Source organism: Ursus maritimus, unplaced genomic scaffold (assembly GCF_017311325.1).
Source record: "Ursus maritimus isolate PB19 unplaced genomic scaffold, ASM1731132v1 scaffold_20, whole genome shotgun sequence".
Taxonomy (NCBI): Eukaryota; Metazoa; Chordata; class Mammalia; order Carnivora; family Ursidae; genus Ursus; species Ursus maritimus.
In genome coordinates this window covers 27,720,699-27,735,566 of record NW_024424453.1, presented here as the reverse complement: position 1 = coordinate 27,735,566, position 14,868 = coordinate 27,720,699, and the positions used below count along the sequence as shown (strand labels likewise).

At 47.0% G+C, this 14,868-nt stretch overlaps 1 protein-coding gene across 9 annotated transcripts in view; it reads left to right on the top strand.

Annotated features, from left to right (window-relative positions):
* CEP63 (centrosomal protein 63) overlaps positions 1 to 1,388 on the top strand; it is a 57,352-nt gene extending 55,964 nt beyond the window's left edge. For all 9 annotated transcript variants that reach the window (XM_008708384.2, XM_040636789.1, XM_040636788.1 and 6 more), the window contains one exon: positions 989 to 1,388. In XM_008708384.2, coding sequence (XP_008706606.1) covers positions 989 to 1,147 — 159 coding nt within the window. In that variant the 3' untranslated portion in view covers positions 1,148 to 1,388. The remainder of the gene's footprint in view (positions 1 to 988) is intronic.
* Positions 1,389 to 14,868: the final 13,480 nt, after the last annotated feature.

The following is a 14,868-nucleotide window of genomic DNA, read 5'->3' as shown; positions in this document are numbered from 1 at the left end:
CTACAGTTATTTGTGGTCACGTGCAGAGCTGTGAAAAACTTGAATCCCCAGACTTGCACATTGCCAGCTGAGGTTGGCCGAGGTGGCACTCTGCCCTTCTGTCCAGCTGTCACACAGGTGACCAGACGGGGGAGGAGGTGGGCGTAGCCCAGTGTAGCATCAGGAGCATGGGCTCTGGGGCCTGGCGAACGGGGTTGGAATCCCAGCTCTGGCACGCATTAGTGGGAACGGCCTCGGGCAAGTCACTGCACACTTCTGAACCTCGTTTTCTCTTTTGTAAAATAAAGAAAAGGGACTCTACCGGGATGAGTTGTTTTAGGATGATTGTGTGTGTGTGTGTGTGTGTGTGTGTGTGTATTTCTCCAAGGAGCAGCGATGCTTTATGCATTAACTCCGTGTTTAAGGACTCTAGAAATAACTACTGTGTGTGAGGAGGGACTGTGTGTGGCACATGTCTTATGTTACCTTTTTGAGGCCTGGATTCTGAAATACCATGGCCCCAGGAGTTTCAGATGAGGGATTATGGACTGAGGTTTTGGAGGAGGGAAAGTACTGATTTCACTTGGTATCTGATATGTTATCAGTAGATTTGCTGTGCTTTAAAATCGAAGTAACATATTCAGATTTTAAAAGTGAATTTGCAGTAACAGACATTAAGTATACACTCTTCTGGGGGTATTAAAGGCTATATGTATACTTTATACAAAGTCTAAACAGATATTCTTCAGACCTATAACTAATGTATTTATGTGACACTTTACATTTATACAATTTGGGTCAAAAAGGAAGAGGTCTGTGTTAATTTTTACGCAACGGCTTCTTTTTTTTTCTTTACCAGTCTTATCATTAGGATAAAAACAAATATCTCTTCAGAGGAAAAGTTTTTTAGAAGTCACCTTTTAATAATTCTGGTTAGAAAATAGCATGAAAATGTATGTGAAAAGTATGCTCTTCGGCTTATGTATGCCGAAATTTGTTTCTCCTCCAGTGTCCCTTGCCTGTGTCTCCTCTGGGCTCAATAGCCACCAGATTTTTGGAAGAGGAGGAGCTGCGGTCTCACCATATTCTAGAGCGCCTGGATGCCCATATTGAGGAACTTAAAAGAGAGAGTGAAAAGACAGTGAAACAGTTCACGACCCTAAAGTAGCCTCTTTAAAAAAATGACAAACTTGGAAATGAAAATAGACCCTGAAGAGTTACTGTCACCTGGAGGTAGTGGCTCTTCACAACGCGAACGTACAGGAAAATGCGAAGATGAGACATCCTGACGCTGCGTGAAGAAATCTGAACAACACCCGATACTTCTCTAAGGCATTTTCACTGCCCTGGCTTGTTTGAAGAACTTTTTCCAGCAATAACTTGTAAGAATAAACCACTTTGCTAGCCTTTTTTTTTTCCTCACATTAATATTTATTATAAAGTGATATTTTCTCTTAATGACTTAAATGCAAATAGCTATAGACTAATTAAAATAAAGATTTTATGATACAAGTTGAAGATAAAGTAACTACAGAAGTATGTAGAAGCGTGGATTTCAGAGCCAAACTGATCCAGATCCAGGCCGATGTCCTGGCGTTGCTGCTGACCAGCCAGTTGGGCTGCTAGCGTGTACAGGGGCCAAAGAGCTTTGACGGGAAGCCCGCTCTTGCTCCGAACACAAGTATAAGAGAGAAGTGGAGGGAGGGGACGGGGGCTGGTTTTAGGCGTGGGGTGCCTGTGAAATGTCAGATGGAAATGCTCGGCCCCTGCGTTGCTGAGATGTTTAAGGGGAGGCAAGATCTCAATGTGCAGAGGCGTTTGAAACCATGCAGAGCTGATAAGATCCACCTGATAAGCTCTCCCGCGGAGAGTGTGTAGGGAGAGCAGAGCAGAATGCAGGGCTGGGGACGCCGAAGGATGCCAGCATAGGAGGGTCCCAGGAAGTGGATCGGTGGAGGAGCTAGATCCCACACCTCCATGGCCAGGCCGTCGGGAGGTCCTGTCAATTCTGCTTCCAGAATCTGTCTCAGAGGCAGCCCTTTCTCTCCTCCAGGGCCACCACCCTGATCCAGACTAACCAGTCCCTCACCTAGGTGCTGGCGGTAGCCTCCTGCCTGGCACCCCTTCTGCTCGTGATCCCAGTAAGTGGAAGTGTCACCGCTCCCTCCCTTGATCCCCTTCAGAGGCTTCTTACTGCACCCAGAGGAACTGGGAGTTGCTCACCAGAGCCTTCAGAGCCATCGGTAACGGGGCTTGCCTGCGTCGCCCACTGCATCTTCGTTCCTCCACGGGGCTCCAGCCACGCTGGCCTCCTTTCTGTTTCTAGTGCAGCCGGCGTCAACCTGTTAGGGTCCTTGTCCTTGCTGTTTGCCTGGAATCCCTCTCTCTCACCTCACCCACGATTGGGGTTTCTTGCCGTCAGGTGTGCACCCTAATGTCTCCCCTTGAGGAGACCTCTGACCGGCTGGTCTCCCCAGCTCACTGCCTTGAGTTATTCCCTCTATACTACTCCCCGCTCTGAAATCATTCTGTTACTTGATTTAAGTTTTTTGTTCGTCTGTTTTGTTTTGTTTTGTTTTGTTTTGTTTTGTTTTGTTTTAAGTAGGCTCCGTACCCACTGTGGAGCCCAACACGGGCTGTGAACTCAACCCTGAGATTGAGACCTGAGCTGAGATCAAGAGTCAGACGCTTAACTGACTGAGCCACCCAGGGGCCCCTTGATTTACGTTTTTATTGTCTGTTATTGCCCATAAGCTCCTTGAGGGCAAGGACGTTGCCCGCCTGGTTCGTGGTGGGGTCCTCATGACCCAGCACAAGCCTGGCAGCTGTGCAAGTGCTCGGATGGTTTGAACCAACGGATACGTGTCCTTCCTCAGATGCACCACGTTGTCCCTTCGTGCCTATGCACGTGCTGTCCATTGGTCAGCCTCCTCTTCCCACACTTTCACGTGCCCCTATTGTCGTGCTCGGAAAGCCTTCCCGCAGCCCCTGACCAGACTAGGAGAGCTTCTCATTTCTTACGGCGCCCGGTGTGTGCCCCTCTCGAGGCACTGACCACACCATGCTGTCTACTTTCTGTCTCTCCCAAAAACTCCTAAAAGCAGGGCCGAGGTCCCACCTGCATCCAGGGTGCTCTCTCACACTTCGTAGATCCTAAGTGACCACTCAGTAGATGAAAATCGCTGCCATTCTGGGCTTCATTGCACTTACTGTAAAATGGGGATGATACCTCTCGTGGGGTTGAGGGGATTTATTGAAAATACATTTCCGAGAGGGCTTTGCAGACTCCAAAAATATTGTACCCATCTGGATCGGTATGCGGGGATTTTTGAGCTTCAGACTGTCCCAAGCTTCCACCTAAAATATGTAGGCTCCAACCCCAAATTTCCACGGCACATGCCAACTAGGAGGAGCAAGAACAGACTTTAGTCGCTGGAGATACTTAAGGAATCGTGAGGTACGATGTACTTCAACTTCCACCCCATTGTTGAGATAAACAATCTAAATTTGTCAGAATGATTGTAATTTAATCTCCCAACTTCATTTTTCAAAAAGATATGCGAAATATGAAAATGTGTCCAACTACATCTGAGCTAGTTTCTTAACACACATTTTACAGAATCTCTGTGATCGGGATACGCACATGAGACGGAAAGGTAAGGGTGCGCTCATCTTCTTTCGGGGTTTACAGATGATGGCGTGTTGGGTGATTGCCTCATTCCTCTTGGCCAGCATTCCCAGTGAAGTTTGGTCTGGATTTCTAGGCAGTTTTTAGCTGAAGAGGACAAAGTTGAGTGCGCCCTGTGAATGGGATGCTGCCTTTCCACGGAGCCTCCTTTGATCTTAATAAGCCTGCAAGGCAGGGGGTATCACTGTTCCAAAGCAACCGGGAGCATTTAAATGGCTTGCCCAGGATCCCAAAGCCCCCACTCTTTAGCTGAGCCTAGGGGTAGAGAGCGTGGATTCTGCAGGCAGGCGACGCAGTTCCTAATACTAGCTCTACCTACCACTTACTGGCTGTGTGACCCTGGGCAAGTTAATTAACCTCTCCATACCTCAGCTTTCTGTTCTGTAAAACGGGACATCAAAATCAGACCTCCTTCAGAAGGTTTTTGTGAACGTGAGTATTTGTAAAGTACATAGAATACTGCCTGGTCTAGTAAGCACTATGAAAATATCTTGTTGAACAGACAAAGAAATACACGTTTTTTTTTAAGGTTTTGTTTATTTGAGAGAGAGTGCGAGCATGAGTGGGGGGTGCGGAGGGAGGGGGAGAAGCAGGCCTCCCGCTGAGCAGGGAGCCCAACGGGGGGCTCCATCCCAGGACCCTAGGATCATGACCTGAGCCAAAGGCAGATGCTTAACCGACTGTGCCACCCAAGCGCCCCAAAAATACAGTTGCTATTATGTCTACTCAACTTAAAAAAACTCTACCTTCCCTCTCATCCACAGACATACACCACCTAGTAAACTACAGTGATGGTAATCTGTTTGCAAAACAGCCCTGAGTCTGGAAACAAAGTTACATATGAGAAAAATAAATGTAAAAGAAGTTCTGTCATTAACAGTTGTCGTGAATGGCAGTCATGTGCAGAAAGGCAGGGTTAGGAAGAGATTTGTTGGCTCGTTCTAGAAACAGTTTGAGATAGGATACAAAATGTATTAAAAAGAAATACGGAGTGGAATCAGGGCAAAGGGAAAACGAAGGCCATAAATGTCCCTTCACAAACTAACACCCGGTTCAGTCGCTCGGGGCAGGCAGCAGCTTTCCCTCGAGCTTCTTAAGGGCAAAAGCAGAGAAGGAAACATTACTTAAAAGCTCGATGCTGCCCACAAGATCAAAACGGACCATGGGTTCAAGAGAAGCACCTCTTCTCTGAGTGTGTATGAGCATGCGGCTGGGCGTCTGAGCACGAGGACAGGGCCTACAGCACTTCCCTAACTGATAAGAGTGAGAACCCTCGGCTTCCTTACAGTGAGCGTGCCTCGGTGTGGGCTGACGGCAAAGGCTGAAGTGCGGTCAGACCAGTTCCACGGCGGTCCCAGATGTGATGGGTAAAGCTCTTGTGGTCTGGCCTGACCACAGGGGAAAATTGAGAGAAATGATGGACTGCAGGCCTTGAAAGCAATCTTCTATAAAAGCTATTTCTGCACAGTGTGATTTCGATAATCTGATGACCGGTTCACTCTTTTTCCCTCTGTGGGAACCGAGAATTGGGGCATTTTATGTTGCCCATTAAGGCCAGGTTCAAATGATTGGATGATACAATCAGAAGTAAGTAGATACTCTTCTTATGAAAAGAAAGAGCCTTATCAAGGCAATGCTTGAACGGTGGAAGGTCCAGGAACTCCCTGATATTAAATGCAACGTAGATAAATTTGCATATGTCCATTTTTCTGTCGGAGAGTGTCCACCAGCTTCTCAAGGATATCTATGAGCCAAAAAAATATCAAGAACCACAACTTTAGGGACTGGAACTTTCCCAGAGTTGTGTTCTGTTTCCTGGGGAGAGATGCAAAATTGCAGGAGTCCAACCAATTCCTTTTGGGGCTAAGTTTTAAAGTGCAGTTGAATAGTCATTAAAACATCAAGCTTTTCAATAACAAAAAGGCAAATAACCCAATTTTAAAGTGGGTGAAGGATCTGAATAGACATTTCTCTAAAGAAGATACACAAATGGTCAAAAAGCACATGAAAAGACGCTCTGCATCACGAGTCTTGAGGAAAATGCAAGTCAAAACCATGTGAAATGCTACTTGCAGCCGCTGTAATGCAAAAGGTGGACAATAGCAAGTGGTGATGAGGATGTGGGGATGTTGCAGGCTTGTAACAGGCTTGGAGGGTTCCCGTCTCACTGAGTCGAAGAATGAATCTCACGGACACAAAAGGGTGAAGTGAAAGTTTATTAAGGTGAGAACAGAAAGGAAAGCGAAAGCTCTCTAGAGTGAGAGGGGTCCCGAGTGGGTTGCCACTGAGGGCTTTTAGGCCAGTCTTTCATTGAAAACTTGACAGGGAGCTTGTGGCCTTGAGATTCAGATTGGTCTGAGCAAGGACAAGTGATAACACCCTTAATGACTGACTTCTTTGAGGTTTGATCATTTTCTGTGATTACACTGTAACCGCCAAAGAAAAATACTCCCTAACATCCGAGGCCAGGTGGTCTGGTCTATTCCCTTATCTCTTGTTCACTCTTTCAGAGCCTAGTCAAAGGCCCCTTATCTTTCCCTGCCTATACCTGAACCCTTTCTTCACTCAGAGAAATTAGAAGCCTTATATGTTGCTGATGGCAATCTAAAATGGTGCAGCCACTCTGGAAAACAATCGGACAGTTCCTCAAAAAGTTACGATTCACCCAGCAGTACCAACCCTAGGTGTACGGCCAAGCCGAGCGAAAACACGTGTCCACAGGAAGAGGGCCACGTGGGTGTTCATAGCGTTACTCCTGGTAGCCACAAGCAGAAACAGCCTAAGTGTCCATCGGCCCATGAGCCCATAAACCAAATGTGTATCCAGACAGTGGAATATGTTTGGGGAATAAAAAGGGATGAAGTACTGCTGCCCCAACACTGAACGACCTTGAGAACCCGCTACCTGACAGAAGCCAGTCCCGAAAGACCACCTGTGTATGATTCCATTTAGGTGAAGCGGCTATGATGGGCAAATCTGCAGACAGGAGCCTGGTGGTTGCTGAGGGCAGGCAGAGGGAAGGTTTGGCGGGGCAAGACTAAGGGGTAAGGGGTTTCTTCTGGGAGCTTCTGAACATGTTCCACAATAGGTTGTGTGATAGTGGCCCGACTCTGAATGTGACACCACCCAAATCTATTGAATTATACACTTTAAATGGGTGAATTGTATGGTATGTGAATTATGTCTTCATAAAGCTGTTACCCAAAAAAAGCCTCCCTGATGCGTAGCAACACCTACAAAATTCAAGTTTATATTCAGAAAACATCACAGCACATAGAGCACATGCACGCCAAAGCCTCCTAGTTGCCACTCCGCACTCACACTCAGGAGTAACAGTGGCGGTCCTCTTTAGAGAACGGGTGGCCAAGCTGCGTCTGCGCAGTAGCTTGAGAGCCGAGCAGCTCCGCGCTGCCACACAATGTGGGTAAGGGCTCCGCTAGGAGCCGGCACACTGCGAGGCCCCCGCTCTTCCTCCAGCAGAGCGTGGGCTTGTGCTGCCTGCGAGGGGAGCAGTTTCCAGGATTCTGAGGGTCCTGGCAGCAGAGTCCGTGCTAATCAGCCAGGCAGAGTTTCTTGGCTAAGTCTCCCGCACGGAGGGGCGGCAGGAGAGCTCGGCGCTCAGCTCAGCGGTGAGGCCTGCGTACAGAACGTTTTATAGAGCGTTACAGACCAATGGTGGGCAAGTGTGTGAACGTGGGGCTTGTGCCCTAACACTGCTTGGCAAATCCTCCACTCTCTCTCTCCAAGCGTGACTGGGAAAAATAGAAAAGGAAAAGCCAGATCCATTACATAAACCGCTCGTTTCTTCAGCTATGGAACACGGATCCGCTAAGACCGTTCGGCACTAGTTTGCCCAGTGCTTTCATGGAACAGCTACTCCTTTGGGAGGCGTCTAGTGTGGCTGAGGTCGTTGCCAGTTCCTGAGCTGTCCTAATTCCCACGGCACCGGCTTGGGGAAGCAATGAGGGCCTCTCGGCAGGCCACCGCTTGGATTTGCCCTGCCCCTGATGGGTAACATGAGCTTAAACAGTTCACCAGTCCCTGAATCTTTGTGCAGTCTAGAACGCGTGGGTCCTCAGCCCCAAATTCAATGCCACAAGCAAGACGAGAAGTGTTTTCTACCAATTAGTTTCTTTTTTTTTCAATTAATGAATTTATTTTTTAAAAAGATTCATTTATTTATTTATTTAGAGGGAGAAAATGAGAGGGAGGGGCAGAGGGACAGGGAGAGAGAATCCCAAGCATACTCCCCGCTGAGTGTGGATCCTGACACAGGGCTCTATCCCACAACCCTGAGATCATGACCTGAGCAGAAATCAAGAGTCCGATGCTTAAACCAACTGAGGCCCCCAAGTGCCCCCCAGTTAGTTTCTTCAACCATGGTGGAGTATATAGCCTGCTCCCAGCAGGATATACTCCATATGTGCCGGTCCCCCTATAACCCAGCAGAGTGGTGCCTGGGCAGGAGCCCAGTGGTCTCCCCAGTAATCCCCCTCCTGGCCGACAGACCCTCAGCCCAGCGTGGAATCCTAACCTATTCATATTAACAAGTCCTGGACCATGAGCAAAGAATAGGGAAGTTTCTAGGTGGCTGGTACGTTCAGCCTGCTACCTCCCGCGTGAGCTACCATTTGTAGACTAAGAAGGCATCACCTGATCTTTTTATTTTGCTCCAAAAAGTCTTAATACGAAAACATTTTTAAACAACACCAGGCAGTTCAAATCTTCTCAGGCTAAGTCATTCCCTAAATCCATATTTTCCAAACTGTTTTCCAGAGATCTGAAATTTTTCAGTGTTAATACGTGTTCCTTAGAAATATGCCAAAGTAGAGTGGGAAATGCTACGTATCGTATCCCCCAGGGCCAGGACAGAAGTGGGAGAACTGCCTCTCATCCTTTCACTGCCCAGATCCCTCCCCCCCCATCCTCCCCTGCCTCCCCATTGCTTCCCAAATCACTGGGAGCTGGTGACCTTAGACAGTTAGCATTCTTAACCTTCTGTGCGCCAGGGACTTCTGTGGCAGAGTGGTGAAGCCTATGGGCCCCTCAAAATAATGACAAAGTGCATAAAATAAAATATGTAGTGTTAAAAAGAAAACCAATTATTTTGATGTTCTGTCATCAAAACCTAAGAGAAAACAGATTTGTGATATAGTAGTATATATGCTTCTTTATTAACTCATTAAATAATAAGACCAAGTGGCAGGGCTGTCACCGACTGTGCTTTCAAAGCAGTGGTGCATGAAAATAATATTTTGAGATGTCTACAACAAGTGTAATGAGATATGAAAATATCTGTGATTTCTATTGGACTAAAGCCCCAGGTACAGGTACTTGCTGTGGCTTATGGCTTATGTTCCGAATAGAATAAAAATCAAATTTCAGTTAGAGCTTGTTGAGAATTAGGATGTCAGTTTTTCCCATCCAAGTTCATGGAGCCCTAAAGTCTATCCTTGGGCCCATTGCTAGGGGGTCTGTGAACTGCAGGTTAAGACGTTTAGAGGTTTAGAGCTTTCTTATGGTTTATTTCATAGATGGTCAGTCTGGTTCTCTGCGAACATTCATTGCTATAGAGGGGGTAGTATTTGTTTTTTTGTTTTTTGGGGTTTTGGGTTTTTTTTAAAGATTTTATTTATTTATTTGAGAAAGAGACAGAGATAGCAACAGAGATAGCGAGAGAGAGCACAAGTGGGGAGAAGAGGGAGAAACAGGCTCCACCTTGAGCAGGGAGCCTCACTCGGGGCTCGATCCCAGGACCCTGGATCATGACCTGAGCTGAAGGCAGATGCTTAACCAACTGAGCCACCCAGGTGCCCCAAGGGGGTAGTATTTGTGCTTCGTGTCACTGACTTACACAAGGGAACATTTTTTTTTTTTTAAATTCATGGCATACCTTTGGGCATCTTGGAGAACTAGTGTTGTGCATTGGCAGGCCAGAGCATTCCACCTGGGTTATTGGGGTCCCTGCGGTCTTGGAAGCCCTCAGCATTTGGGACAGCCAGGTCAAGCCTGGGATGGGCATGTGACCAGGGAGAAGCTGGACCCCTCGGACATCTTCGACAGAGCTGCAGATGGTGCCACTGTCCACTGTGGACAAGGGCCCAATGGCTCACTGGAGGAACTGGTGCTCTGTGCACCCAAGGAGAATTTGCAGCCCAAGTGCAGCCACCTGGAGACTTTGGAGCAAGGGAAAGTTTGGGGGTAGTTAATATGGGGAGGGCCAGGTGATGTTTTTATTGGTGTAACTCTAGATGGCAGACCCAAATCTCTGTCTTCACAAAACAATCCAACAGTCTCAGTCTTTCTGGACTCTCAAGACACGAATACTTAAATACTTCGAGGCAAAAATTATTGTCCAGCAAAGGTCAGATAGTCATAGCAGTCTGCTGGTGCACCCTGCCACCCCTTACCCCAAGCTAGCTGCAGGTTGACTGCTCTAACAAGATTCAGAAAGTGTCCAAATTAGTGTTCCACATTAGCACTAGATCTAAAAATGTTGGATTGAGTTAAAAGTCTATCCACGGTATTACTAGAAACTCCAATACTTAGTTTGTCAATGGAAGAAGAGAAATTGCAATTAGAGTCTTTAAATACGATCTGTATTATAATTTTTAAATTAATGTTGTAAAGGACATTATCACTACTTTGCAAAGTTTCTCATCAAGGTGAACTATGTAGAATTTAAAGACATTGTTAATTAAAAACACCTTGATCAGGAATTGTATGTAACAGTTTCAAGCATAAATCGTCAAATAAAAAGTTAAAGTCACAAAAGAAAGCTCATGGTTTTCATTAGATTTTTTTTTAAAAATCATATTGGAAGTTTTATATAAATTCAGTGTCTCGTCTAATACTAGCATTTTTTTTCTTTTTTTTAAATTTTAATGTTTTTTTATTATATTATGTTAGTCACCATACAGTACATCCCTGGTTTCCGATGTAAAGTTCGTTGATTTAAGTTGCATATAACACCAGTGCCCCATGCAATACGTGCCCTCCTTACTACCCATCACCGGCCTATCCCATTCCCCAACCCCCTCCCCTCTGAAGCCCTCAGTTTGTTTCCCAGAGTCCATAGTCTCTCATGCTTCATTCCCCCTTCTGATTACCCCCCCCTTTCTTTATCCCTTTCTTCCCCTACTAATCTTCCTAGTTCTTATACTAGCATTTTATTTTTAACATCGTAATTACATATCGCAGAGAAAATGTAATGAATTTTGTCCCATATAGACACCTTTAAATCCTCTCCTTTTTACCCCAGAGAGCTGTACAAATATTACTGTCTATGCTTTGCATGCAAAGTCCTCTCTGAAATGTTCAGCAACGAGATGAGACCCGGTGGTGGGGCCTGGTGTGCGTTCTGGCACGTTGTAGGCTCGCCCTTCCTCCTCTTCCTTTATATGCTTCAGCTGAAATATTTCTGCAGTTAAAATCTATTTTGATTAATGGTTAAACATGTGGGCTACTCAGATGACAGCTCATCCATTTATTAGTTCATTCATCAAACATTTAATCAACCAAACCCCTCATCTTAGAAGCCTGAGCTCCTGCTACTCCCTGCAGATGCCAGCGCAGGTGACACAGACCCCAGCCCCCGTCATGTGCCCAGAACCTCTGACAGGTGCGCACCGCAGCCTAGTAACACACCTGCGCCCTTAGCAACTTGCATCACCGACGCTTAAACACAGTCCCAGTGCCCAGGGCGATGGGAACCAGTGAAATGAGTCTGAAAGCGGAGGGAGAGCCTCAAAGCCAGCGGGCCTCTTAGCAGCTGTATGCCCTTGGGCAGTTTCTTCCTTGCAGCGTGTGGACTCTGATCCTGGCCCAGCAAGGCTGTCAGGAGGCCAGGTGAGCTGCTGAAAAGGGAAGAGGATGGAAAAGCTGTAGATGGGGCCTTACAGGTAGCATCAAAGAGGGCAGCTGTGGGAAGGAGTGAGCTCAGGCAGCTGACCCAGGCCTCAGGGTCTGGGAGACAGTCAGAGGGGCAGGTGTGGGGTGACCTGGACAGCCCGCTAGTCCAAAGGGGGTGCTGCAACTTAGTCCCCTGTGATGTTCACAGGCTTCTTGAGAAGAGCTGGCCAGTCAGATTTTGATGTGGTTTTCCTGATTTTTCATTGTTGGCACTGATGAACTTTTTGTTTTTTAAACACTGTGCGTGCTGAACAGTAACTTTTGCGACCTCTGCCCACACCGGTGTTGGGGTGGTAAGGATGACTGGGTGCGGGAGCAGGGTCCCTACCACAGGCAAGGCCCCTTGGAAAGGGGGTAGGGAAGGCACAGTAGGAGGAGGTGCCATCTTCCTTGTCTGCAGGGCTCCAGGGGAAACTGAGGCCACAAGGGTTGGTCACCCACCATGTGTTCGTTCCATCCTCCATGGAGAATGGGGCTCATTCTGCAATAATGATGTCTGTTAAGAGCAAAACCCAAAAACTTCTAGAAGAAAACAGAAGAAAATCTTTGAGACCCTGGGTTAGGCAAAGATTCTTTTTTTTTTTTTTTAAGATTTATTTATCAATTTGAGAGACAGAGAACATGAGCGGGAGGGGCTGAGGGAGAGAATCTCAAGCAGACTCTGAGACCACGACCCAAGGTGAAACCAAGAGTTGGACACTCACCTGACTGTGCCCCCCAGGCACACCCCCCTTTTTAAAAAATAGTGGCATGGATGATTTCTTTCTCCCTGAATTTAACAAATGCCAACATTTCATCATATATCCTTCAAAACTTACATAGGATAAAAGATTACTGAAAATGTCTTTGTTTTGGTCTAATTCCATGCCTTTCTTCTGTTTCCAGAAGCAATGGCTATCCTGGTGATGGTGTTAACACCTCACAACTATATTTTTGGCTTCGTACACATCCCCGAAGAACAAACAGCATGGTCTCATGTAGTATACTCATATGTCTGCATGTAGTAACAATTAGAAAAAGCACTTTAAAATCGATACCATTACCACATCATAAAAATATACCTGTAAATACCTAGAAATACATCTAATAAAAGATATGCAGGTCTCCACAAAAATCTACTAAACATCACTGAGAGAAAGGAAGAATTTGCTGCCTCATCCTCAAAACTGGGAGACGAGAAAGGGGGCCGGGGCTGGAAAGGCATGAGATGTCCAAACACAGCACCTAACACATCGTCGGACTTGACATTTACATTATTATGACGCTGTAAATATCCACACACAGCATACTATGATTAATATGATTTTTGGGTACAATCTTTCTTCATGAAATTAGAATTTGCTTTGCTTTGTTTTCAACGTAGCTTTCACCAAATAGTCCCGCCAACTCCTCACTGTCATTGAAACAACCCCAGTGAAGTCACCTGTATCCAGTAACCGAGTCATTGGTCCCATTTCATTTTTTCCTATGACATGCCTTCTTTCTAGACTGGGTCCATCCTCCTTGCTGTGCGGCTATTCTCCAGATCTGTCCCATTACCGTCCTCCTGGGTATCCCCTTGTTCCTCCTTTCTGTAGGAGCTTCCTGGTCCCAGGGCACCCCGTTCTTGGTTTACAGGAGGAAGCGGTAATGCCTTATAGGTCCTAATCTTGGACATCACACCCTGTGATTTCTGTCAAGTTCTATTTGTTAGAAGAGAGTCACTGAGTACAGCTCCTACTTAAGGGGATGAGAAGTAGACTCCACCTTAGGAAGGGAGGAGTACCAAAGAATCTGTGGCTGTGTTTTAAAACCACCACAGATGCACTCACGAACTGTGTGTGTGTGTGTGTGTGTGTGTGTGTGTGTGTGTGTGTATGGGGAGGGATTCCTAGAGGTGGTCGAATAGGGTCCTGGTCGTCACTGGAGTACTGCCCATAGATTGTACCTGTGGGTCTTTTTTCTTGGGTTGGTCGGTCTTCTGGAGAAGAAATGCTTGGAGGATATAAGCCAGGTGGCCAGGTTCGGGGCATTATGTGGGATGAGGGCTTGGGGTGGTCTCACTGTACGGTATGCAGATTGTGTATCTTTTCTAACCATTACTTTTCTTCATGTGGTTTCAGATGCTGATTTGCAGGCTCTGTTGAGTGGGAGATTTTCCTTTTCTTTCCCTCTCTTTGGGCTCTCCTTGCTTGTCTAGGTAGATGACAGCTGTTCCAGCCAGCGTCCAGAACCCTCGAATGAGCTGGGTTTTGTGCTGGTGGCTCAGGATGCCTGCCATGTGGTCACCTTGGAATACTACAGATTTGTTCATGGACCAGTGGGTGGATTGGCTCAACTGCTTGAATTTAAGGCAGTTACATATAGGGAGGGTCTCTTAACAGAGGTGTCTAGAAATGGGATACCTGTTTCAGGCAGCAATGAGCTCCTGGTCTCTGGAAGATTCTAGAAGAGGCAGGTGGCCAAGTGTTGGAGACAGGATGTCATTTAGAAGCTGGCGTCAGTGACAGCTATGATTTCAGGAGGGGCCTGTGACCTTTGGATTCAACCCACAGCACACACATGGCACTTCAATCTCATCCTCGTAACACTGAGGACACCGATGGTGTGGCGGTGATGACAGCTGACATTCACCGACCAGGTATTATGTGCCAGGGGCTATTCTGCTCATTGCATTCATGTTAACTCATTCGATCCCCACAGGAAACTTGCAGGGTGGGTGCGGTGCTGAACCCCAGCTCACTGCTGAGGAAACCAGGACAGGCAGGATCAGTAATTTGCCAAAGGCCGCGGGAGGTGGCAGAGCGGGGACAGGAGCCAGGGGCTGGCTGAGGGTTTGTGCCCCGGTTATGCCAGCCTGATGTTGGCAGACGGCGTCGGAGGTCTTGGGGCCGGCCAGAGCTCAGTGAGGAGGGGTCTGCAGGGCCTCCCCAAGTCAAACCAATATTTACAGAAAGAAATCAAGGCTTCAATCGTACATTAATGGCTTCTGACGGCGCAAGACAGCTTTCAGTCAAACAGGGGACCAGCAGCTAAGAGGCCATCTTTCCAGAAAGATGCCCATTCTCTTCTTTCTAAAATGGACTTTTAACACTCTTGCTGAGCTTTAAAAATGTCAAGTGAAGCTTTTACTGACAGAGTGGGTTTCCTCCCGCAATCAGGTTAACGTGTTCTCTTCACCGTGTTTCTCCTGGGAGGTGGGGAAGGAGATCTGATGCTAGAGAAATGGATGCCAAAGGGCTCGCGGTGCCCACGCTCACCGCAGCTCCCAAGGGCGGCGCCATCACAAAGGATATGCGGGGGGGGGGGGG